The sequence below is a fragment of the Podarcis cretensis genome (assembly GCF_951804945.1).
Source record: "Podarcis cretensis genome assembly, chromosome: 13".
Lineage (NCBI taxonomy): Eukaryota > Metazoa > Chordata > Lepidosauria > Squamata > Lacertidae > Podarcis > Podarcis cretensis.
This window is the reverse complement of record NC_137182.1, coordinates 6,373,170-6,399,399: the sequence shown is the minus strand read 5'-3', so window position 1 is coordinate 6,399,399 and position 26,230 is coordinate 6,373,170. Positions and strand designations below refer to the sequence as shown.

The window sequence follows — 26,230 nt, the reverse complement described above, 5'->3', positions numbered from 1 at the left end:
TGACCCCTGGCTTGGAAGGAGGGGGGCGAGGGGGTGGTACGAGACCGGCCTGCAACACCCCAACCCAGCACTGTTTCACGCAGGTCGGGGCCACAACCTTCCTGCACATGTGGGGAATGGATTCCCCATGGAATTAACATACCACAATTTCCAAAGCTTGGTTCATTCTTTGTGCCACAGCAGCCCCCTTCTTGCCCCGGGGGCACCATAGCAGCCTCTTAGCACCTAGGAGACAGAAAGGAAAATAAAAACAGAGGGAGAGGTTACAGGTGGGAAATGTCCGGGAATCCTGAAGTCTAAACTCAGAAACCCTGGCTTATGTCTCGCAGGAGGACTCAGGATCCAGCCTGGACCTCAACCTTTCTCTGTTTCCTCCCTGTCTCATATTAAAGATTGTAAGGCTCTCGGGGCAGGAACTTTTTTTTACCTGCAGTTGGTAAGATTACAGGGAAACACTTCCCCTGCCACACAAGGTCACAGCATACCTCCGGATTTTGGTGGGTTTCCCGGCACCGCTGGGCTGCTGGAGGTTTTCCCAAACCACAGCCCTGCGAAGGAAGAAGCACACTATACTCTCTAGGGGACAGGGGTCCCGTGAGCCGTCCCCAATGATTTCCTTCAGGGGCACATCACCCTCAATATTTTCTCCCCTGCCAGTCTGCCTTCCCAGCTCCCTCCCTTCCTCACTCTTCCACATCTCTCCTCCTCCTGTTTGGCACAGAGCAGCCCGGCAGCAGCGCAGGGGAAGGTGAGCGAGCAGAGGCAGGGCCCTCCTGTGGTGGAGACATAGGGGAGCAGCCCCCAAACTTCTGTAGGGAGAGCCTGAGCGTTGGCGAGGGTGTCTGGCCAGCTGACCCAGGGAAGGAGGGAAGCAAAACAAGCACCCCTGTCATACTGCCCATGCCTATGTCACCACTGGCTGCCAACAATCGCTGCTCCTGCCTGGGCATATAATGGCCCAACTCTGGCTTGGAAGGAGAGGGTTGAGGGGTTGGGGCGAGACAGGCCTGCTCCCCCCCCCCACTCCAGCACTCAATTGGCATTTCCCCCCTACCTGAACTCTGAGCCTTTCCGCACTTTGCCTCCCTGCGGGGGTCTTTGTCCTTCCCCCTGTCCCAGTACCTCTAGGGCGAGAGGCCTTTGTCGGGGCTCCAGTCCCTCCCGGGATGCAGCAGCTCCCAGGCTGAACCTTCTCCTCGCTGCAAAACAAACGGAGACATCAGCAGGCGCCTGGCTCCCAGCCACGCTAACCCCTGTATGGGGCAGGAGGGGGGGCCTGGGAAGGGGGCATTTCCTCCTACCTGATCTTATTAGCTGCCCCACCCTGAACTCCTCCGTACAGGCGTCTGGGATCCGTCCCGGCCGGCCTGACACAGAGGCAGCAGCGAAAGTCGTCCCCGGCTCCGGAATAACTCTGGAGGTGCTTTAGATGGGTGGAAACCTTGGCTGCTGCTTCTGCGCCAAGTAGGACCAGGAAGGAGCCATGCCTGCACAGAGAACGGACGGAGGGGGAGGCAGGCGAGGGTCAGGGGCCGGGAACCGCCACGATGGTCTCTCGTTCTTCATCCCGGGAGCAGGCACTGGAGCCTCATCCCTGGAGGTGTGGCCCTGTGGAGGAAGCAGGACATCACATGAGAATGGGCCTCTGGTGGGCCAAAAACTATGGAAGGACCCCTTTGTTCCCTCTGCCCCAGTACCTGAGGGTTGTCACATCTCTCCAGAGATTTGACCAGAACAAAGTATATGTTGGTGAAAGGCTCCCTCCCTGCAAAGAAAACGGAGACATCAACAGGCTCCTAGCTCCCAGCCATGCTAGCCCAGTCTGGGGCAGTAGGGTGGGGGACCTGGGAAGGGACATTTCCTCCTACCTGATCTTATCAGGGCTCCCCACTTCTCCTCCATTCGGGCATCCCACCAGCCTAGCACAGAAGCTGCAGCCAAAGTCTCCTCCCTCTCAGAAATAACCTGAGAAGCTGCTTTAAAGGGAGGAAACTTTGGCTGCTGCTGCTTCTGCGCCAAACAGGGCCGGGAAGGAGCCATGCCCCACGGAGAAGGGGCAGTGGGGAAGAGGTGCAAGGGACATCAGCTGGGAACCGCTGGAATGTTCTCTCGCCTCATCCCGGGAGCTGGAGCTGGAGCCTCAACCCTGGAGCCTGGGCCTGTGGAGGAAGCAGGATACAGTATGTGAGCCAAAGCCCACTAGAGACCTTTCCCTTGAAACTATAGGCTGTGTACCCACCATACCTTTAGGGCTCATTCCCACTTCCCCTTGGGTCGTGTGCCCAGCAATCTCAGGTGTGTTAACAGATTTGCTCTTTGCTAGACCCCCCCAGCCTGGTTTTCAAAAGTCAGCCCAGGAATTCCTTGTCTGGCACAGTTGTGCAGCCTGTACTTTCATTGATATCCCAATTTATCAAAATTCTACCTTTTGTGTATTTCTGGGGTTTGGGGGGGGTGGTCTCCTGCAAATGTATAACACTATTTTGCCTGCACAGTTTTTAATGCCACTATTGATGTGAACCAATGCAAGATTATAAAGTAAGTAAAGCTTATTTTTAAAGTTCCCATGTTCTTGATGCCTGATTCTTTCTTAAGTGGGGGAAAGGGAGGGAAGGCAGCTAGCTTCATGGCTGGACTTGCTCAAAAGAAGGTTTTGCAGCCTGATTCCTATCCTTTTAAGTTTGTCAAGGATGGAATTTTAAAACTCTGTTTTTAAAGAACCAGGTGGCAACCCTTCTTCAGGTATACAGGACCCACACTGTGAATTGTGCTCACAAATGTACTGGGAGCCACCGTAGATCCTTTAGGACCAGTGTTCTGTGGTCCTGCCAGCTGCTCCCAGTCCCCAATCTAGCCGTTACTACATCTGCTGGCTCCTCAGATATGCCTGAGCCAATCTGATCTGAGGGGAATCCCTTCCTGTCCTCCAATATGTGGGATAACCCGTTGGGTCTTCTCTTAGAGCTTGAGCAGGACCAAACCCCATCTCCCAGGCGTCCCCCTTGAAGGCAAGGCACAATCCTGGGACACTCAACACCCAATGGTTTTCCATTTCCAAGGCACAGGATCCCTCCCCAACTCAAGAACCTGGCATCTGAGCTCCTCCGACCTTCCTGGTTCCTCCTCATGGCTGAGTTCCTAGGACTCCACGGATCTCTGCTAATGGGAGCTGTTCCCAGAGCGCCTAACACACTACAGTTCCCAGGATCATTGGGGGGGGGGGGAGACATCTGCTTTTTAGAACATGCGCTTCAGGTTACAGACTCCACTAACCCAGAAATAGTATCTCGGGTTTAGAATTTTGCTTCAGGATGAGAACAGAACAGAAATTGCATTGTGGCAGCAAGGCAGCAGCAGGAGGTCCCTGAAACTGTTCTTAACCTTAGGCACCACTTTAGCTAAGTGGTACCTCAGGTTAAGAACAGTTTCAGGTTAAGAATGGACCTCCAGAACGAAATAAGACCTTAACCCAAGGTACCACTGCACTACTACTACTACTACTAGTAGTAGTAGTAGTTATTTATACCCCACCCATCTTCCTGGGTTGCCCCCGTCACTCTGAGGTAGATGGAGCAATCTAAGGTCTAAGTCCCTTTCCTGTGTTTCTGTTTGGGAGGGGCTATAGCTCTGTGGCAGAGCATCTTCTGGGCACCCAGAAGGGCCTTGATTCAACTCCCTGCTTGGCTTCAGGTGTGGGGATGAGAAGGCCCAGCTTGCAGGTTCAATTCCCATCTGGGACAGCTGCATCTTCCTGCAGGGGTTTGGACTAGATGATCCTCAAGGTCCCGTCCTGCTCTGTGATTCTATGAGTCTAAGGATGCAAGAAGCACTTGCACTCCCACTGTGCTAACCCAAAACAGGCACACAGAGAGACAGATTGAAGCTCTGCCACGAAATGTTCAGTCGCCAGAGGTGAATATGCAGGAAAGCGGCTGGCCCTTTGCCTGGCAGAAGACCTCACCCACTGGGCTGCATAGACAGCTGCCTCAGGAGCCAGGTCCCGGGTCCCGGGAGCTCCAGACTGCCTTCCTCTGGCCTGGCTGGCAGCAGCTCACCTGGGGATCAGATCAGAGCTCCTACAAAGGCCCCTGGGTGGCTCCATCCTTGGTCTATCTAGGCCAGGCTGGGAGCAACGGCTACCTGCCACCCTTTGGAGAACCATGGCCAGCCAGTTGACAGCTGGGATGAGGAACCCAAGGCCCACCATCTGATTCCATGAATCCTAGAGATGGTACAGAGAGAGAGGCAGAGACTGTCTCTTGTGGGGAGGGGACTCTGCAATCTTGCAGTGCAGCAAACACGGCCCACTTTGCCTTGTCCCACGATCAGCTGCAGCTCTAAATATACCATATTTTCTGCAGCTCCAAATTTACCATATTTCTCCATTGGAACTAGAAATTTGTCTTTTCAAATCTTTCCTTCGTCTTACCTGTTCTTTTCTCAAGGGAGGATTGGGCCGCAGCAGTTTCCCCAAGATTCTTTTAAGTCAGATTCCTCCACTTGAAACAAAAACAAAAACCACCTTGCGGTTTTATCCTACTGTGTTCTAAGCAGCATTTGCAGTATTGCCATAATGTCAAGGGTGTGAATGTACTTAGGGGGAAGCCTCGTAACAACTACACACACACACACACACACACACACACACACACACACCCCTCTCTGATTTGACAAGCTCTATTGTGAAGTCGACGGTTCCTACGTTTCGGGGGAACTCCAGCCATTGGGGAGAAGCATGCCTTACGCCACCGCCTCATAGGGAACATAACAACTATGGTCCTCCTTTAACAAGTGGCTCCTTGGTAGAGCATCTCCTTTGGAGACAGAAGGGCCCAGATTCAATCCAGATAGGGCTGGGAGATGCTGGGCCTGAAATCCTGGAGAGCCCAGCCGGCGTAGACCATGCACCGAACAAGGTGTGGCCCCTTTGTCTGCATCTCTTGCCTCTGGTGTGGGTGAACAAGGCACCTCCCGGTGGGCTGGATTTGGTTCTGGCGCCTCCAACCACCAACACAGAAGACAAAAAGCTTTTTTACCCCCTTACAAGGAAGTATAGGAGGCCTAGAGGGGCCAATAGTGCACATTTGATTAACCAGTCATGTTGCTCCTCTTTTTCTTGTTGGCCAAGACCCAACTGTGACCTTGCTAATGGCACTGCGCCATCTTTTAAGATTTGCTGGACTTTGAAAATCCAAAAGAGGTTTCCCATCTGCGCATTGGCTTTGTACAAACCGAGCAAAATGAGCAAGGCGGCTGAAGGCCTCACTTTTTTCTCTTCTGTGCTCCCCCCCCCCCCCAACAACCTTTTTTGTACATTTTTAAAAATATGGTTCAAGCCAAATCGCTCTTTATGTTTGCAAAGCTGTATGATGTTTTAATGTGCTGTAATACATTATGTTATTCATATATTGTTATTGGTGAAAACATTTGTATCAGTGAGACAGTTTGTAAATGGTAATCAGTGCTACAACTTTGTCCTTCAGCTCTGGGGTCTGGGGTTGTTGTCCTTTGCAAGTTCTCTCTCCCCCAACGCCACCCCTCAAAATCCCAAGCTCTGCAAAAAAGGGCCCAAATGGCCTCATCCCAATGGAAAACTGAAGCCTCTTGTCAGTTTAAAGACAATGGGGTGATGGATGTTGTTCCGGACTTGGTGGCGGAGTATGAAATATCTATGGCAGCAACCAGATAAAGGGATTTCTCTGATTATCATGCTACTTGCATATTGCACCATGATTGCATTATCTTCCTTCCTAATGGTTTCAACACCATTGCTGCTGTTTTTGGTACCACAGAACTCAAACTGTGTTTAGATTTTTTCAGTGAGGCCAAAATTAGAAGTGACATTGAATTTGTTTTTGCATTTTACAGGCGCCATTTTTGCAAAACCACAAATAGCAGCTGGGTGGGTGGGTGAGAGCAGCTTAACCCTTTCAATGAGAGGGAAGCTCCCTTGGGCGCCGCTGGTGGCTTTCCAATCCCAATGTCAATAGTAGTTTCAAGGGAGGAATTTCCCTTCTGACTGAAACAGGGGAGACGTCCTTCCAGTCTGCTGTGATCCTGATAACAATCAGCCCTCTCCTCCTTGCATTTTAAAAAGCTACTTGTTGCATTCAACTTCATATCTAGTTTATTCCTGGCAGGGCTCTCTGAGCACTCCCCACACCAGATAATCTCTCAATTTCTTTCAAGTGCAGCCCTACCAGTGACTGTGCAAAAACATTTAACGCCATTTTAAAACTGCCAAGAAAAGATGGTTGGGGTCAAACTGAGCCCATCTGCATAACTCCTCCTTTTGCAGAACATTCTGATTCTGTTCAGATGCATTCAGGTCCATTTTAAAACTGCCAACTCATCTCCTCTGGGCTTCGGAGCTCCTCCTACCTTCACCGTTCCTTCTCATGATCGCTGATGGGCACACTTGTAAGTCCCTCACCGTCATCTGACAGGCACCCCTCTTGCAGGCCACCATAATGCTTGCATGCAAATCAAAACTTTGTGACATCAGCTGGCAAACAGGGGCCAGGCTGCTGGGTTGTCAGGCAGCTCAATTAAGAACAATAAAATGGGGGGGGGGGTTTCAAAGTGTGCTGGGATGAGGCCCCCGTGGGTTAGGCCAGAGGGTGCTGTTGGGGTGTGTGGTTGTGCCTCCCCTTGTTCTGCATCTTGCTCCTCTGCCCGTTCCTTTAGCTGCTTAATGGAATCATAGCAGGGTAGATTTGAGAGTGATCATCTAGTCCAACCCCCGACAGTGCCAGGATCCTGCCCACAGCCAGCCCTGGCTGGGCTCCAAACTCCGACCCTCTTCTTACCAGCCAGATGCACTGACCCCTTGCAATTCTGCCTGGGCTGGAGAAAGGGGAGAGAAACCGTTTTGCTCTCTCTCTCTCAGGACATCGATATGAGAGCCACACCATGCAGCCCTCTCAATATCTCAAGGGCCGTCACAGGGAGGAGGGAGGAAGCTTGTTTTCTCCTGCTCCAGAAGCTCTCAGGACCTGAAGCCATGGTTTCAAGTTACAAGAAAGGAGGTTCCGACTCAACTTCAGGAGGAACTTTCTGACAGCAAGAGCTGCTTGACAGTGGGGAGAAATCCCTCTGGAGGCGGTAGACTCCCTTTCCTTGGAGGTTTTTGAGCAGAGGTGGGAGGGCCATCTGCCATGGATGCTTTAGCTGAGAGTCATGCATTGCAGGGGGTTGGTCTAGATGACCCTCAGGTTCCCTCCCACCTCTACAGTTCTTATGATGTAAAGTGGTTCCAGTGAGCATTTAAAGCACATGACATTTCCCAAATGATCATTGTCATTGTGACTTTCTGTTCGAAGAACTACAATTCCCAAAACCCCAGACAAACTCCAATTCCCAGGATCGTTCAGGGGAAGACACCTGCTTTTTAGAACAGGGGGGAGAACCTGCAGCACACTTCCCCCAATTCTCTAGGAACCAGGAATCGGGAACTCAAGTCCTTCTAACAGGATGACTTGTCAGAGCAGGCTTATAAAATTTTGTTCCCAAAGGTGCCGCCCCTCTCTCTACTGAGCGAAGGCAAAAGTCCATGGGGTTCCAGGCTCTCACCTTTGGAGAACTGAGACATGGCGGAGACTGTCTTACCTTCAAGAAATACAGTTTATTCACCTGTTTACACCCTCAGTTTGCATGGAGGGAGATCACATCTTACAGCAAAGTCCTTCCAAGAGGGACTTGTCCCCCACAACAGGGCAGCCAGCCTTCCCAAGTTGGATTCCAGACTCCCTCCTCCTCCCCTTGCTCAAAGCATCAGTTTTCCTCACCACGCACCATTATCCTGGCTCCCCTTCACATCCCCAGTCTCTGTTCACACCGCAGGGCAAGGGGAAAGGACTTCTTTTGCATTTCCAGTTAGGCTCTCCTTGTCCTTCAATTATTTCTTAAAGAACCTTGCTTGGCCAGGTCCTTTTGCGAAGGATTGCCCAGTAAGTCCTCTGCAGCTTGGATTTCTCCCTTCACATCCCAAATAATCCCAAACCCCACCATTTATTAATTTCTAGGGTTTAGTGGGATCCTCCCTCAATCTATAACAATATTGTGCATAATACTGTAATTAAGGTGACTGTATTCAGATTCCCAAGGGAATGTCAAGCAGGGAGGGAGGGGGGAAGAGAGAGAGTGGAATTCTGGGGGAGAGTGATGATTGGAGGAGGCTTTGAAAGGGAGCTTGAATGTTGGGGGGGAGGCAGTTGAAAGTCAGTTGAGAGCGGTGGGTTCTGGAGGGAGGAGATCAGCTGGCTGGGCAGCTCTTCAGCTTACGATCAGTATGAGGGTCACCATTGCCCTCATTTGACAGTGGCCAAAAAGGAACAGAGACTCAGAGAGGGACTGTGAGTCTCCCATGGAGGCCGGGGAATGTGGCAGTCCCATGCCCAGCGAAGAGGGGCTCTGCCAGCTGCCCAGGAACAGATTAACCTCAATTCAGGAGGGCCTCGGAGCCAGGCTTGGCTTGTATTCCTAATGCCCAGACGCCTCACACCACCCTCTCCAAGCACCTAGAAAGCAGCTTTACAGACCTGGGCTATGCCTGATTATCATCTCTCTCAAGGCAGATCTAAAAGAAATGTTGTGTAAGCAATTGGGAAATGCTGCCCTGCAAACGCTCCAAGTGGAGAACAGCCTTTACCAACGGTGTCATGGACTTTGAAGACACTCGAACTCAGGACAAAAGGGAGAAACAAACTAAGAGGAAGGGACGCTTGGCAAACCCTCACCATGATCAACTCCCACCAGAAACCTATGTCCCCACTGGGAAGGATGTGTGCACCCAGAATTGGCCTCCACAGTCACTTATGGGCTCACTGTTAAGACCGTGTTCATGGAAGACAATCTTACTCGGCTACGAGTGATCACCAAAGAAGAAGATGATAGATTTGGGGTCTACGGCCAATTTCATGGAAAATCCTCCTGGGAAGATGCCTTGCATGGGAAGATGTTCCCCCTCCCACCCCCATTCGTCCATCACTTCCACCATTGTGCTCCCCCAAAGCCGACACCCACCCAGCAGGTGGAGGCGCACCTTGGGGAGGGGGATAGTGTCACGGGGCAGGAATCAGCTTCACCTGCTGAACAGCAGCCTGAAGGGGGAGAAGGGGGAGTGACTTCACCTGCAGCTTCAAGGACTCTGAGGAGAAGGCTCTAATGAGAACCAGCTGGCTCCAGCCTTCTTAAGCAGAGCTCCCAGTAGCAGCCAGAGAAGGCAGAGAAGGAAAGGAAACAGCTCGTTATTTTTTTTTTTAACACTGTTTATTATGAAATATTATGTGATCATTGGCATATCGCAAGCAACCAGTTGATCTAATTTCTTTATTTAGTTTTAACATGTGCCATTCATGCCGCTCTCCTCTTTCAGGGAAGGGCACATTCAGACAGCAACCAGGACATCCCAGAAGACATGCAAGGCACTGAGTAGCATGGATTCCTCCAGCGACATGCAAGGACTTGACAATCCAGAAAAGCAAGACCGAAATGTCATGGAAGACTCAGTTTGGCTCTTGTCCATCACCTTGGGAAGTGGCGACGAAGACCATTCTCTGGAAGTGTGGCCCTATGAAAAAAAATAATCTGAATTTTCAGCCTTAAGCCTTGGTCCAGAGGTCAGCTTGAGACCTGCTTACTCACATCAAAGTTCAAATGTTGAGAGAAGTGCTTAATCAAGAAGCTGGTGCATGTTATCACTCTTTCCTGCTCACACATATTTTGGGAGTCAATCCAGAAATGCAAGACTGGAATGCCACAGATGACAGAGTTTGGCTCTTCTCCATCAGCTTGGGAAGTGGCGATGGAGACCATTCTCTTGAAGCGTGGCCCTGTGGAGGAATCCACTTCCGGACGAGACCATCTCTTTTCTCCTCTCATGCAGGAAGGTTCTCCCATTCTCTGTTGACACTCAACTTGTAGGGTGTTCTCCCAGCCCCATGCAAATCTTTCCTTCCTCTTACCTGTTCTTTTTATAAGGGCGGCTTGGGCAACAGCCACAGGGGACCGTGTTCCTACGACTCCTCAAACATGTTTCAAAAGGACCCCTTCCTTCCTTCTGCCCCAGTACCTGAGGGTCCTCACGTCTCTCCAGGGATTTGGCCAGAACAAAGTAGACCCACTGGCGAGGGAGTCTGGCCAGCTGACCCAGGGAAGGAGGGGGACAGAACAAGCACCCCTGCCATGCTGCCCATGCCCACGTCACCAATGGCTGCCAACAATCGCTGCTCCTGCCTGGGCACATAATGGCCAGACCCCAGCTTGGAAGGAGGGGGGCGAGGGGCTGGGGAGAGACAGGCCTGCTCCCCCCCCCCACTCCAGTACTCAACTGGCATTTCCCCCTACCTGAACTCTGAGCCTTTCCACACTTTGCCTCCCTGCGGGGGTCTTTGTCCTTCCCCCTGTCCCAGTACCTCTGGGGTGAGAGGCATTTGTCTGGGCTCCAGTCCCGCCCAGGATGCAGCAGCTCCCAGGCTGAACCTTCTCCTCCCTGGAAAACAAACGGAGTCATCAGCAGGCGCCTGGCTCCCAGCCACGCTAGCCCAGTCTGGGGCAGAGGGGGGGACCTGGGAAAGGGGCATTTCCTCCTACCTGATCTTATCAGCTGCCCCAACCTGACCTGCTCCGTACAGGCGTCTGGGATCCGTCCTGGCCGGCTTGGCACAGAGGCAGCAGCCCAAGTCTCCCCCAGCTCCGAAATAACTCTGGAGGTGTTCTTGATGGGGCGAAACCTTGGCTGCTACTTCTGCGCCAAGTAGGGCCAGGAAGGAGCCATGCCCGCACGGGGAACGGATGGAGGGTGAGGCAGGCGAGGATCAGGGGCCGGGGACCGCAGTGATGGTCTGTTGTTCTTCGTCCCGGGAGCAGGCACTGGAGCCTCATCCCTGGAGGCGTGGTCCTGTGGAGGAAGCAGGAAGCATCTGATGAGAAGGGGCAGGGGCGGATGAAAAACTACTGCCCCATTTTTGATGACCCCCCAAAAGAAGTTCCACAAGGACCCCTTCCTGCTGTCCCAGTACCTGATATTCACCACGTCCCTCCAGGGATTTCGCCAGCACGAAGTAGACGTTGGGGAAAGGCTCCTTCCCTGCAGAGAAAACAGAGGAATCAGCAAGCGCCTGGATCCCAGATGATAGCACCAGTCTGGCGCATGAGGGAGGGGGTACAAGGGAAGGAAGCATTCCTAAAATATGGGGCACTCAGTTGGCATTTCCACTTACCTGAAGTGGGAGCCTTTCCCCCCTCATTCTGGCGGGCCTCTCGCCTAAGGAAGAAACAAACTCTGTTATTCCGATTGCTTGGAGGAGTTCCAGATAAATATATAGATGATAATATTTATTATTATCATCTATATATTTAGACATATTTATGGACATATTTTTGAGCCGATTTTGTGCCCCACCCCTCACCTGTTGGTGGCGCACCTCACCACCCCCTAACTACGGCCCTGCCTGTACCACCCTACGATTTGGCACCCCTCCCTCTTGTTCTTCTGCATAGTTTTAGCCCCCTCTGCAGCGTGGTGCCCAGCGTGAGCGCCCCAGTCATGCCATCCTAAAACTGCCCTAGCACAGCCTTGGCAGAGGACCCCACTCCTTGTCCTGGCCAGGTGGACCACAGAGAAACCCTCTCCATAAAACTATAGGGATCTCTAAATCAGACCTTCCTCCTCCAGCTAGCAAGGGCACTGGGAATCACTTCCCCCTGCCACACAAGGTCACAACATACCTCCGGATTTGGGTGGGTTTCCCGGCGCCTCTGGGCTGCTGCTGGGCTGGTTGCGGTTTCCCCAAACCACAGCCCTGCAAATGAACAAGGACATTGTACTCTCTAGGGGACAGGAGTCCCGTGGGCCGTCCCCAATGATTTCCTTCAGGGGCACATCGCCCTCAATATTCCCCCCCCCCCCGTCTGCCTTCCCAGCTCCCTCCCTTCCTCACTCTTCCACATCTCTCCTTCTCCTGTTTGGCACAGAGCAGACTGGCAGCAGACCAGGGGCAGGCAAGCCAGTGGAGGCAGGGCCCTCCTGCGGTGGAGACATAGGGCCCCCGGGGGGAGCAGCCCCCAAACTTCCGTAGGAACAACCTGAGTGCTGCTGAGGGTGTCTGGCCAGCTGACCCAGGGAAGGAGGGGGACAGAACAAGCACCACTGCCAGGCTGCCCATGCCCACGTCACCAATGGCTGCCAACGATCGCTGTTCCTGCCTGGGCACATAATGGCCAGACCCCTGGCATGGAAGGAGGGGACGAGGGGCTGGGGAGAGACAGAGGCAGAAGGCAAAGTCTCCCCCGGCTCTGGAATAACTCGGGAAGTGTTTTTGACGGGTGGAAACCTTGGCTCCTCTTTCTGCGCCAAGTAGTGCCGGGAAGGAGCCATGCCCACACGGAGAAGGGGCAGTGGGGAAGAGATGCCAGGGTTGCCAGCCAGGAACCGCCGGGATGTTCTCTCGCCCTTCATCCCGGGAGCTGGAGCTGGGGCCTCATCCCTGGAGGCCTGGCTCTGTGGAAGCGTGGCTCTCTGCCCATGCCCACGTCCCCATTGGCTGCCAACGATTGCTGCTCCTACCTGGCTTGGAAGGAGGGGGTGAGGGGCATTAACTCCTACCTGATCTTATTAGCTGCCCCACCCTGAACTCCTCCGTACAGGCGTCTGGGATCCGTCCTGGCCGGCATGACACAGAGGCACCAGCGAAAGTCTCCCCCGGCTCCGGAATAACTCTGGAGGTGCTTTAGATGGGTGGAAACCTTGGCTGCTGCTTCTGCGCCTAGTAGGACTGGGAAGGAGCCATGCCCACATGGAGAACAGACGGAGGGGGAGGCAGGCAAGGGTCAGGGGCCGGGAACCGCCACGATGGTCTCTTGTTAATAATCCTGGCGCTGGAGCCTCATCCCTGGAGGTGTGGCCCTGTGGAGGAAGCAGGACATCACATGAGAATGGGCCTCTGATGGGCCAAAAACTATGGAAGGACCCCTTTGTTCCCTCTGCCCCAGTACCTGAGGGTTGTCACATCTCTCCAGGGATTTGACCAGAACAAAGTATATTTTGGGGAAAGGCTCCCTCCCTGCAAAGAAAACGGAGACATCAGCAGGCTCCTAGCTCCCAGCCACGCTAGCCCCAGTCTGGGGCAGTAGGGGGGGGGGACCTGGGAAGGGGCATTTCCTCCTACCTGATCTTATCAGGGGTCCCCACTTCTCCTCCGTACGGGCATCCGACCGGCCTAGCACAGTATCCGCAGCCAAAGTCTCCTCCCTCTCAGAAATAACCCGAGAAGCTGTTTTAATGGGAGGAAACTTTGGCTGCTGCTGCTTCTGCACCAAACAGGGCCGGGAAGGAGCCATGCCCCACGGAGAAGGGGCAGTGGGGAAGAGGTGCGAGGGACGTCAGCTGGGAACCGCTGGGATGTTCTCTCGCCCTTCATCCCGGGAGCTGGAGCTGGAGCCTCAACCCTGGAGCCTGGCCCTGTGGAGGAAGCAGGATACAGTATGTGAGCCAAAGCCCACTAGAGACCTTTCCCTTGAAACGATAGGCTGTGTACCCACCATACCTTTAGGGCTCATTCCCACTTCCCCTTGGGTCGTCTGCCCAGCAATCTCAGGAGTGTTAACAGATTTGCTCTTTGCTAGACCCCCCAGCCTGGTTTGCAAAAGTCAGCCCAGGAATTCCTTGTCTGGCAGCCTGTACTTTCATTGATATCCCAATTTATCAAAATTCTACCTTTTGTGTATTTCTGGGGTTTGGGGGCGGTCTCTGGCAAATGTATAACACTATTTTGCCTGCACTGTTTTAATGCCACTATTGATGTGAACCAATGCAAGATTATAAAGTAAGTAAAGCTTATTTTTAAAGTTCCCATGTTGTTGATGCCTGATTCTTTCTTAAGTGGGGCAAAGGGAGGGAAGGCAGCTAGCTTCATGGCTGGACTTGCTCAAAAGAAGGTTTTGCAGCCTGATTCCTATCCTTTTAAGTTTGTCAAGGATGGAATTTTAAAACTCTGTTTTTAAAGAACCAGGTGGCAACCCTTCTTCAGGTATACAGGACCCACACTGTAAATTGTGCTCACAAATGTACTGGGAGCCACCGTAGATCCTTTAGGACCAGTGTTCTGTGGTCCTGCCAGCTGCTCCCAGTCCCCAATCTAGCCGTTACTACATCTGCTGGCTCCTCTCAGATATGCCTGAGCCAATCTGATCTGAGGGGAATCCCTTCCTGTCCTCCAATATGTGGGATAACCCGTTGGGTCTTCTGTTAGAGCTTCATCAGGACCAAACCCCATCTCCCAGACGTCCCCCTTGAAGGCATTTCCATTTCCAAGGCACGGGATCCCTCCCCAACTCAAGAACCTGGCATCTGAGCTCCTCCGACCTTCCTGGTTCCTCCTCATGACTGAGTTCCTAGGACTCTACAGATCTCTGCTAATGGGAGCTGTTTCCAGAGCCCCTAACAAACTACAGTTCCCAGGATCATTGGGGGGGGGGGGGAGACATCTGCTTTTTAGAACATGCGCTTCAGGTTACAGACTCCACTAACCCAGAAATAGTATCTCGGGTTTAGAATTTTGCTTCAGGATGAGAACAGAACAGAAATTGCATGGTGGCGGCGCGGCAGCAGGGGGAGGCCCCTGAAACTGTTCTTAACCTGAGGTACCACTTTAGCTAAGTGGTACCTCAGGTTAAGAACACTGCACTACTACTACTACTAGTAGTAGTAGTAGTTATTTATACCCCGCCCATCTTCCTGGGTTGCCCCCGTCACTCTGAGGTAGATGGAGCAATCTAAGGTCTAAGTCCCTTTCCTGTGTTTCTGTTTGGGAGGGGCTATAGCTCAGTGGCAGAGCACCATCCGGGCACCCAGAAGGGCCTTGATTCAACTCCCTGCTTGGCTTCAGGTGTGGGGATGAGAAGGCCCAGCGTGCAGGTTCAATCCCCATCTGGGACAGCTGCATCTTCCTGCAGGGTGTTGGACTAGATGATCCTCAAGGTCCCGTCCTGCTCTGTGATTCTATGAGTCTAAGGATGCAAGAAGCACTTGCACTCCCACTGTGCTAACCCAAAACAGGCACACAGAGAGACAGATTGAAGCTCTGCCACGAAATGTTCAGTCGCCAGAGATGAATATGCAGGAAAGCGGCTGGCCCTTTGCCCGGGAGCTCCAGACTGCCTTCCTCTGGCCTGGCTGGCAGCAGCTCACCTGGGGATCAGATCAGAGCTCCTACAAAGGCCCCTGGGTGGCTCCATCCTTGGTCTATCTAGGCCAGGCTGGGAGCAACTGCTACCTGCCACCCTTTGGAGAAGCATGGCCAGGCAGTTGACAGCTGGGATGAGGAACCCAAGGCCCACCATCTGATTCCATGAATCCTAGAGATGGCACAGAGAGAGAGGCAGAGACTGTCTTGTGTGGGGAGGGGACTCTGCAATCTTGCAATGCAGCAAACACGGCCCACTTTGCCTTGTCCCACGATCAGTTGCAGCTCTAAATATACCATATGGGGATTAGAAATTTGTCTTTTCAATTTTTTTTATTTAAGAAATTTAAGATTAGAGCAAGGCAGGCTGTTTCAAAATGTGCCTGCCAGGTGGTGGTGCTCCAAAAACATCCCAAAGTGCGTGACCCACGACCAGCTGCAGCTCCAAGTTTACCATATTTCCCCATTGGAACTAGAAATTTGTCTTTTCAAATCTTTCCTTCGTCTTACCTGTTCTTTTCTCAAGGGAGGCTGGGGCAGCAGCAGTTTCCCCAAGATTCTTTTAAGTCAGATAGCTCCACTTGAAACAAAAACAAAAACCACCTTGCGGTTTTATCCTACTGTGTTCTAAGCAGCATTTGCAGTATTGCCACAATGTCAAGGGGGTGAATGTACTTAGGGGGAAGCCTCGTAACAACTACACACACACACACACACACACACCCCTCTCTGATTTGACAAGCTCTATTGTGAAGTCGACGGTTCCTACGTTTCGGGGGAACTCCAGCCATTGGGGAGAGACATGCCTTACGCCACCACCTCATAGGGAACATAACAACTATGGTCCTCCTTTAACAAGTGGCTCCTTGGTAGAGCATCTCCTTTGGAGACAGAAGGGCCCAGATTCAATCCAGATAGGACTGGGAGATGCTGGGCCTGAAATCCTGCAGAGCCCAGCCGGCGTAGACCATGCACCGAACAAGGTGTGGCCCCTTTGTCTGCATCTCTTGCCTCTGGTGTGCGTGAACAAGGCACCTCCCGGTGGGCTGGATTTGGTTCTGGCGCCTCCAACCACCAACACAGAAAACAAAAAGCTTTTTTACCCCCTTACAAGGAAGTATAGGAGGCCTAGAGGGGCCAATAGTGCACATTTGATTAACCAGTCATGTCGCTCGTCTTTTTCTTGTTGGCCGAGACCCAACTGTGACCTTGCTAATGGCACTGCGCCGTCTTTTAAGATTTGCTGGACTTTGAAAATCCAAAAGAGGTTTCCCATCTGCGCATTGGCTTTGTACACACCGAGCGAAATGAGCAAGGCGGCTGAAGGCCTCACTTTTTTCTCTTCTGTGCTCCCCCCCCCCCAACAACCTTTTTTGTACATTTTTAAAAATATGGTTCAAGCCAAATCGCTCTTTATGTTTGCAAAGCTGTATGATGTTTTAAGTGGGACGCAGGTGGCGCTGTGGGTTAAAGCCTCAGCGCCTAGGACTTGCCGATCGAAAGATCGGCGGTTCGAATCCCTGCGGCGGGGTGCGCTCCCGCTGCTCGGTCCCAGCGCCTGCCAACCTAGCAGTTCGAAAGCACCTCCGGGTGCAAGTAGATAAATAGGGACCGCTTACCAGCGGGAAGGTAAACGGCGTTTCCGTGTGCGGCTCTGGCTCGCCAGAGCAGCGATGTCACGCTGGCCACGTGACCCGGAAGTGTCTCCGGACAGCGCTGGCCCCCGGCCTCTTGAGTGAGATGGGCGCACAACCCCAGAGTCTGTCAAGACTGGCCCGTACGGGCAGGGGTACCTTTACCTTTTCTTTACCTATAATGTTTTAATGTGCTGTAATACATTATGTTATTCATATATTGTTATTGGTGAAAACATTTGTATCAGTGAGACAGTTTGTAAATGGTAATCAGTGCTACAACTTTGTCCTTCAGCTCTGGGGTCTGGGGTTGTTGTCCTTTGCAAGTTCTCTCTCCCCCAACGCCACCCCTCAAAATCCCAAGCTCTGCAAAAAAGGGCCCAAATGGCCTCATCCCAATGGAAAACTGAAGCCTCTTGTCAGTTTAAAGACAATGGGGTGATGGATGTTGTTCCGGACTTGGTGGCGGAGTATGAAATATCTATGGCAGCAACCAGATAAAGGGATTTCTCTGATTATCATGCTACTTGCATATTGCACCATGCTTGCATTATCTTCCTTCCTAATGGTTTCAACACCATTGCTGCTGTTTTTGGTACCACAGAACTCAAACTGTGTTTAGATTTTTTCCGTGAGGCCAAAATTAGAAGTGACATTGAATTTGTTTTTGCATTTTACAGGCGCCATTTTTGCAAAACCACAAATAGCAGCTGGGTGGGTGGGTGAGAGCAGCTTAACCCTTTCAATGAGAGGGAAGCTCCCTTGGGCGCCGCTGGTGGCTTTCCAATCCCAATGTCAATAGTAGTTTCAAGGGAGGAATTTCCCTTGTGACTGAAACAGGGGAGACGTCCTTCCAGTCTGCTGTGATCCTGATAACAATCAGCCCTCTCCTCCTTGCATTTTAAAAAGCTACTTGTTGCATTCAACTTCATATCTAGTTTGTTCCTGGCAGGGCTCTCTGAGCACTCCCCACACCAGATAATCTCTCAATTTCTTTCAAGTGCAGCCCTACCAGTGACTGTGCAAAAACATTTAACGCCATTTTAAAACTGCCAAGAAAAGATGGTTGGGGTCAAACTGAGCCCATCTGCATAACTCCTCCTTTTGCAGAACATTCTGATTCTGTTCAGATGCATTCAGATCCATTTTAAAACTGCCAACTCATCTCCTCTGGGCTTCGGAGCTCCTCCTACCTTCACCGTTCCTTCTCATGATCGCTGATGGGCACACTTGTAAGTCCCTCACCATCATCTGACAAGCATCCCTCTTGCAGGCCACCATAATGCTTGCATGCAAATCAGAACTTTGTGACATCAGCTGGCAAATGGAGCCAGGCTGCTGGGTTGTCAGGCAGCTCAATTAAGAACAATAAAATGGGGGGGGGGGTTTTCAAAGTGTGCTGGGATGAGGCCCCCGTGGGTTAGGCCAGAGGGTGCTGTTGGGGTGTGTGGTTGTGCCTCCCCTTGTTCTGCATCTTGCTCCTCTGCCCGTTCCTTTAGCTGCTTAATGGAATCATAGCAGGGTAGATTTGAGAGTGATCATCTAGTCCAACCCCCGACAGTGCCAGGATCCTGCCCACAGCCAGCCCTGGCTGGGCTCCAAACTCCGACCCTCTTCTTACCAGCCAGATGCACTGACTCCTCGCAATTCTGCCTGGGGTGGAGAAAGGGGACAGAGAAAGGTTTTGCTCTCTGTCCCTCAGGACATGGATATGAGAGCCACTCCATGCAGACCTGTCAATATCTCAAGGGCCGTCACAGGGAGGAGGGAGGAAGCTTGTTTTCTCCTGCTCCAGAAGCTCTCAGTACCTGAAGCCATGGATTCAAGTTACAAGAAAGGAGGTTCCGACTCAACTTCAGGAAGAACTTTCTGACAGCAAGAGCTGCTTGACAGTGGGGAGAAATCCCTCTGGAGGCGATAGACTCCCTTTCCTTGGAGGTTTTTGAGCAGAGGTGGGAGGGCCATCTGCCATGGATGCTTTAGCTGAGAGTCATGCATTGCAGGGGGTTGGTCTAGATGACCCTCGGGGTCCCTCCCACCTCTACAGTTCTTATGATGTAAAGTGGTTCCAATGAGCATTTAAAGCACATGACATTTCCCAAATGATCATTGTCATTGCGACTTTCTGCTCGAAGAACTACAATTCCCAGAACCCCTGACAAACTCCAATTCCCAGGATCGTTCAGGGGAAGACATCTGCTTTTTAGAACAGGGGGGAGAACCTGCAGCACACTTCCCCCAATTCTCTAGGAACCAGGAATCGGGAACTCAAGTCCTTCTAACAGGATGACTTGTCAGAGCAGGCTTATAAAATTTTGTTCCCAAAGGTGCCGCCCCTCTCTCTACTGAGCGATGGCAAGAGTCCATGGGGTTCCAGGCTCTCACCTTTGGAGAACTGAGACATGGCGGAGACTGTCTTACCTTCAAGAAATACAGTTTATTCACCTGTTTACACCCTCAGTTTGCATGGAGGGAGATCACATCTTACAGCAAGGTCCTTCCAAGAGGGACTTGTCCCCCAAACAGGGCAGCCAGCCTTCCCAAGATGGATTCCAGACTCTGCTCCTCCTCCCCTTGCTCAAAGCCTCAGTTTTCCTCACACCACACCATTATCCTGGCTCCCCTTCACATCCCCAGTCTCTGTTCACACCGCAGGGCAAGGGGAAAGGACTTCTTTTGCATTTCCAGTTAGGCTCTCCTTGTCCTTCAATTATTACTTAAAGAACCTTGCTTGGCCAGGTCCTTTTGCGAAGGATAGCCCAGGAATTCCTCTGCAGCTTGGATTTCTCCCTTCACATCCCAAATAATCCCAAACCCCACCATTTATTAATTTCTAGGGTTTAGTGGGATCCTCCCTCAATCTATAACAATATTGTGCATAATACTGTAATTAAGGTGATTGTATTCGGATTCCCAAGGGAATGTCAAGCAGGGAGGGAGGGGGGAAGAGAGAGAGTGGAATTCTGGGGGAGAGTGATGATTGGAGGAGGCTTTGAAAGGGAGTTTGAATGTTGGGGGGGAGGCAGTTGAGAGTCAGTTGAGAGCGGTGGGTTCTGGAGGGAGGAGATCAGCTGGGGTGGGCAGCTCTTCAGCTTAGGATCAGTATGGGAGTCGTTTGATGGTGGCCAAAAAGGAACAGAGACGCAGAGAGGGACTGAGTCTCCCATGGAGGCTGAGGAATGTGGCAGTCCCATTGCCAGCGAAGAGGGGCTCTGCCAGCTGCCCAGGAACAGAATAACCTCAATTCAGGAGGGCCTCGGAGCCAGGCTTGGCTTGTATTCCTAATTCCCAGATACCTCACACCACCCTCTCCAGTTACCTGGAAAGCAGCTTTACAGACCTGGGCTATGCCTGATTATCATCTTCCCAAGCAACTTAGAAATGAAATGCTGGTGGTCAACGAAAGAAGTTTAAAGACTCTCTCAAGGCAGATCTAAAAGAAATGTTGTGTAAGCAATTGGGAAATGCTACCCTGCAAACGCTCCAAGTGGAGAACAGCCTTTAGCAATGGTGTCATGGACTTTGAAGACACTCGAACTCAGGACAAAAGGGAGAAACAAGCTAAGAGGAAGGCACGCTTGGCAAACCCTCACCATGATCAACTCCCACCAGAAACCTATGTCCCCACTGGGAAGGATGTGTGCACCCAGAATTGGCCTCCACAGTCACTTATGGGCTCACTGTTAAGACCGTGTTCATGGAAGACAATCTTACTCGGCTACGAGTGATCACCAAAGAAGAAGATGATAGATTTGGGGTCTACGGCCAATTTCGTGGAAAATCCTCCTGGGAAGATGCCTTGCATGGGAAGATGTTCCCCCTCCCCCCCCCCATTCGTCCATCACTTCCACCATTGTGCTCCCCCAAAGCCGACACCCACCCAGCAGGTGGAGGCGCACCTTGGGGAGGGAGATAGTGTCACAGGGCAGGAATCAGCTTCACCTGCTGAACAGCAGCCTGAAGGGGGAGAAGGGGGAGTGACTTCACCTGCAGCTTCAAGGACTCTGAGGAGAAGGCTCTAATGAGAACCAGCTGGCTCCAGCCTTCTTAAGCAGAGCTCCCAGTAGCAGCCAGAGAAGGCAGAGAAGGAATTGAAACAGCTCATTATTTTTTTTATTTTTAACACTGTTTATTATGAAATATTATGTGATCATTGGCATATCGCAAGCAACCAGTTGCTCTAATTTCTTTATTTAGTTTTAACATGTGCCATTCATGCCACTCTCCTCTTTCAGGGAAGGGCACATTCAGACAGCAACCAGGACATCCCAGAAGACATGCAAGGCACTGAGTAGCATGGATTCCTCCAGCGACATGCAAGGACTTGACAATCCAGAAAAGCAAGACCGAAATGTCATGGAAGACTCTGTTTGGCTCTTGTCCATCACCTTGGGAAGTGGCGACGAAGACCATTCTCTGGAAGTGCGGCCCTATGAAAAAAATTAATCTGAATTTTCAGCCTTAAGCCTTGGTCCAGAGGTCACCTTGAGACCTGCTTACTCACATCAAAGTTCAAATGTTGAGAGAAGTGCTTAATCAAGAAGCTGGTGCATGTTATCACTCTTTCCTGCTCACACATATTTTGGGAGTCAATCCAGAAATGCAAGACTGGAATGCCACAGATGACAGAGTTTGGCTCTTCTCCATCAGCTTGGGAAGTGGCGATGGAGACCATTCTCTTGAAGCGTGGCCCTGTGGAGGAATCCACTTCCGGACGAGACCATCTCTTTTCTCCTCTCATGCAGGAAGGTTCTCCCATTCTCTGTTGACACTCAACTTGTAGGGTGTTCTCCCAGCCCCATGCAGATCTTTCCTTCCTCTTACCTGTTCTTTTTATAAGGGCGGCTTGGGCAATAGCCACAGGGGACCGTGTTCCTACGACTCCCCAAACATGTTTCAAAAGGACCCCTTTCTTTCTTCTGCCCCAGTACCTGAGGGTCCTCACGTCTCTCCAGGGATTTGGCCAGAACAAAGTAGACCCACTGGCGAGGGAGTCTGGCCAGCTGACCCAGGGAAGGAGGGGGACAGAACAAGCACCCCTGCCATGCTGCCCATGCCCACGTCACCAATGGCTGCCAACGATCGCTGCTCCTGCCTGGACACATAATGGCCTGACGCCTGGCTTGGATGGAGGGGGGTGAGGGGCTGGGGAGAGACAAGTCTGCTCCCCCCCCCTCACTCCAGCACTCAATTGGCATTTCCCCCTACCTGAACTCTGAGCCTTTCCACACTTTGCCTCCCTGTGGGGTCTTTGTCCTTCCCCCTGTCCCAGCACCTCTGGGGTGAGAGGCCTTTGTCTGGGCTCCAGTCCCTCCTGTGATGCAGCAGCTCCCAGGTTGAACCTTCTCCTCCCTGGAAAACAAACGGAGACATCAGCAGGCGCCTGGCTCCCAGCCACGCTACCCCCAGTCTGGGGCAGGAGGGGGGTGACCTGGGAAGGGGCATTTCCTCCTACCTGATCTTATCAGCTGCCCCAACCTGACCTGCTCCGTACAGGTGTCTGGGCTCCGTCCCGGCCGGCTTGGCACAGAGACAGCAGCCCAAGTCTCCCCCGGCTCCGGAGTAACTCTTGAGGTGTTTTTGATGGGGCGAAACCTTGGCTGCTACTTCTGCGCCAAGTAGGGCCGGGAAGGAGCCATGCCCGCACGGGGAACGGATGGAGGGTGAGGCAGGCGAGGATCAGGGACCGGGAACCGCAGTGATGGTCTGTTGTTCTTCGTCCCGGGAGCAGGCACTGGAGCCTCATCCCTGGAGGCGTGGTCCTGTGGAGGAAGCAGGAAGCATCTGATGAGAAGGGGCAGAGGCAGATGAAAAACTACTGCCCCATTTTTGATGACCCCCCAAAAGAAGTTCCACAAGGACCCCTTCCTGCTGTCCCAGTACCTGATGTTCACCACGTCCCTCCAGGGATTTCGCCAGTATGATGTAAACGTTGGGGAAAGGCTGCCTCCCTGCAGAGAAAATGGAGGAATCAGCAAGCGCCTGGATCCCAGATGATAGCACCAGTCTGGCGCATGAGGGAGGGGGTACAAGGGAAGGAAGCATTCCTAAAATATGGGGCACTCAGTTGGCATTTCCACTTACCTGAAGTGGGAGCCTTTCCCCCCTCGTTCTGGCGGGCCTCTCGCCCAAGGAAGAAACAAACTCTGTTATTCTGATTGCTTGGAGGAGTTCCAGATAAATATATAGATGATAATATTTATTATTATCATCTATATATTTAGACATATTTATGGACATATCTTTGAGCCGATTTTGTGCCCCACCCCTCACCTGTTGGGGGCCCACCTCACCACCCCCTAACTACGGCCCTGCCTGTACCACCCTACGATTTGGCACCCCTCCCTCTTGTTCTTCTGCATAGTTTTAGCCCCCTCTGCAGCGTGGTGCCCAGCGTGAGCGCCCCAGTCGTGCCATCCTAAAACTGCCCTAGCGCAGCCTTGGCAGAGGACCCCACTCCTTGTCCTGGCCAGGTGGACCACAGAGAAACCCTCTCCATAAAACTATAGGGATCTCTAAATCAGACCTTCCTCCTCCAGCTAGCAAGAGCACTGGGAATCACTTCCCCCTGCCACACAAGGTCACAACATGCCTCCGGATTTGGGTGGGTTTCCCGGCACCTCTGGGCTGCTGCTGGACTGGTTGCGGTCTCCCCAAACCACAGCCCTGCAAATGAACAAGGACATTGTACTCTCTAGGGAACCGGAGTCCCGTGGGCCGTCCCCAATGATTTCCTTCAGGGGCATATCACCCTCAATATTTTCTCCCCTGCCAGTCTGCCTTCCCAGCTCCCTCCCTTCCTCACTCTTCCACATCTCTCCTTCTCCTGTTTGGCACAGAGCAGACCAGCAGCAGCCCATGGGCAGGCAAGCCAGCGGAGGCAGGGCCCTCCTGCGGTGGAGACATAGGGCCCCCGGGGGGAGCAGCCCCCAAACTTCCGTAGGAACAACCTGAGTGCTGCTGAGGGTGTCTGGACAGCTGATCCAGGGAAGGAGGGGGACAGAACAAGCACCACTGCCAGGCTGCCCATGCCCACGTCACCAATGGCTGCCAACGATCGCTGCTCCTGCCTGGGCACATAATGGCCAGACCACTTGCATAGAAGGAGGGGGCGAGGGACTGGGGAGAGACAGAGGCAGAAGGCAAAGTCTCCCCCGGCTCTGGAATAACTCGGGAAGTGTTTTTGATGGGTGGAAACCTTGGCTCCTCTTTCTGCGCCAAGTAGGGCCAGGAAGGAGCCATGCCCGCATGGAGAAGGGGCAGTGGGGAAGAGATGCCAGGGTTGCCAGCCAGGAACCGCCGGGATGTTCTCTCGCCCTTCATCCCGGGAGCTGGAGCTGGGGCCTCATCCCTGGAGGCCTGGCTCTGTGGAGGCCTGGCTCTCTGCCCATGCCCACGTCCCCATTGGCTGCCAACGATTGCTGCTCCTACCTGGCTTGGAAGGAGAGGGGTGAGGGGCATTTCCTCCTACCTGATCTTATTAGCTGCCCCACCCTGAACTCCTCCGTACGGGCATCTGGGCTCTGTCCCTTCCGGCCTGGCACAGAAGCAGCAGCCAAAGTCTCCCCCGGCTCTGGAATAACTCTGGAGGTGCTTCTGACGGGGAGAAATATTGTCTGCTGCTTCTGCGCCAAGTAGGACCAGGAAGGAGCCATGCCCACATGGAGAACAGACGGAGGGGGAGGCAGGCAAGAGTCAGGGGCCGGGAACCGCCACGATGGTCTCTTGTTAATAATCCTGGCACTGGAGCCTCATCCCTGGAGGTGTGGCCCTGTGGAGGAAGCAGGACATCACATGAGAATGGGCCTCTGATGGGCCAAAAACTATGGAAGGACCCCTTTGTTCCCCCTGTCCCAGTACCTCTGGGGTGAGAGGCCTTTGTCTGGGCTCCAGTCCCTCCCGTGATGCAGCGGCTCCCAGGCTGAACCTTCTCCTCGCTGCAAAACAAACGGAGACATCAGCAGGTGCCTGGCTCCCAGCCACGCTAACCCCTGTATGGGGCAGGAGGGGGGGCCTGGGAGGGGGGCATTTCCTCCTACCTGATCTTATTAGCTGCCCCACCCTGAACTCCTCCGTACGGGCGTCTGGCATCCGTCCCGGATGGCCTGGCACAGAGGCACCAGCGAAAGTCTCCCCCGGCTCCGGAATAACTCTGGAGGTGCTTTAGATGGGTGGAAACCTTGGCTGCTGCTTCTGCGCCAAGTAGGACCAGGAAGGAGCCATGCCCACATGGAGAACAGACGGAGGGGGAGGCAGGCAAGGGTCAGGGGCCGGGAACCGCCACGATGGTCTCTTGTTAATAATCCTGGCACTGGAGCCTCATCCCTGGAGGTGTGGCCCTGTGGAGGAAGCAGGACATCACATGAGAATGGGCCTCTGATGGGCCAAAAACTATGGAAGGACCCCTTTGTTCCCTCTGCCCCAGTACCTGAGGGTCATCACATCTCTCCAGGGATTTGACCAGAACAAAGTATATGTTGGTGAAAGGCTCCCTCCCTGCAAAGAAAACGGAGACATCAGCAGGCTCCTAGCTCCCAGCCACACTAGCCCCAGTCTTGGGCATGAGGGTGGGGGACCTGGGAAGGGGCATTTCCACTTACCTGATCTTATCAGGGCTCCCCACTTCTCCTCCGTATGGGCGTCCGACCAGCCTACAGAAGCAGCAGCCAAAGTCTCCTCCCTCTCAGAAATAATCCGAGAAGCTGTTTTAATGGGAGGAAACGTTGGCTGCTGCTTCTGTACCAAACAGGGCCGGGAAGGAGCCATGCCCCACGGAGAAGGGGCAGTGGGGAAGAGGTGCAAGGGATGTCAGCCGGGAACCCCTGGGATGTTCTCTCGCCCTTCATCCCGGGAGCTGGAGCTGGAGCCTCAACCCTGGAGCCTGGCCCTGTGGAGGAAGCAGGATAATGTGAGCCAAAGCCCGCTAGAGACCTTTCCCTTGAAACGATAGGCTGTGTACCCACCATACCTTTAGGGCTCATTCCCACTTCCCCTTGGGTCGTGTGCCCAGCAATCTCAGGAGTGTTAACAGATTTGCTCTTTGCTAGACCCCCCAGCCTGGTTTGCAAAAGTCAGCCCAGGAATTCCTTGTCTGGCAGCCTGTACTTTCACTGATATCCCAATTTATCAAAATTCTACCTTTTGTGTATTTCTGGGGTTTGGGGGGGGTGGTCTCCTGCAAATGTATAACACTATTTTGCCTGCACTGTTTTAATGCCACTATTGATGTGAACCGATGCATGATTATAAAGTAAATAAAGCTTATTTTTAAAGTTCCCATGTTGTTGATGCCTGATTCTTTCTTAAGTGGGGGAAAGGGGGAAAGGCAGCTAGCTTCATGGCTGGACTTGCTCAAAAGAAGGTTTTGCAGCCTGATTCCTATCCTTTTAAGTTTGTCAAGGATGGAATTTT

General features: G+C 52.7%; 1 protein-coding gene across 4 annotated transcripts; it reads right to left on the bottom strand.

The window, feature by feature from the left end:
- Positions 1-358: 358 nt before the first annotated feature.
- On the bottom strand, positions 359-24,905 carry LOC307200859 (uncharacterized protein). 4 transcript variants are annotated; one of them, XM_079949886.1, is made up of 8 exons: positions 24,291-24,662; positions 22,095-22,171; positions 11,731-11,804; positions 11,223-11,266; positions 11,022-11,089; positions 10,594-10,900; positions 10,348-10,492; positions 359-548 (listed from the first exon to the last, which is right to left on the bottom strand). In XM_079949886.1, exons 1-6 carry the CDS (start codon positions 24,472-24,474, stop codon positions 10,742-10,744), a joined length of 606 nt encoding a protein of 201 aa, XP_079806012.1. In that variant the 5' UTR covers positions 24,475-24,662; the 3' UTR covers positions 359-548; positions 10,348-10,492; positions 10,594-10,741. The 4 variants fall into 4 exon arrangements, 1 of the variants encoding a protein (XP_079806012.1); XR_013832456.1 differs by lacking the exons at positions 10,594-10,900; positions 11,022-11,089; positions 11,223-11,266; positions 11,731-11,804; positions 22,095-22,171 and adding exons at positions 12,608-12,907; positions 12,997-13,064 and having other exon boundaries at positions 24,291-24,388; XR_013832457.1 differs by lacking the exons at positions 10,348-10,492; positions 10,594-10,900; positions 11,022-11,089; ... (2 more) ...; positions 22,095-22,171; positions 24,291-24,662 and adding exons at positions 1,055-1,199; positions 1,302-1,608; positions 10,073-10,143.
- Positions 24,906-26,230: the final 1,325 nt, after the last annotated feature.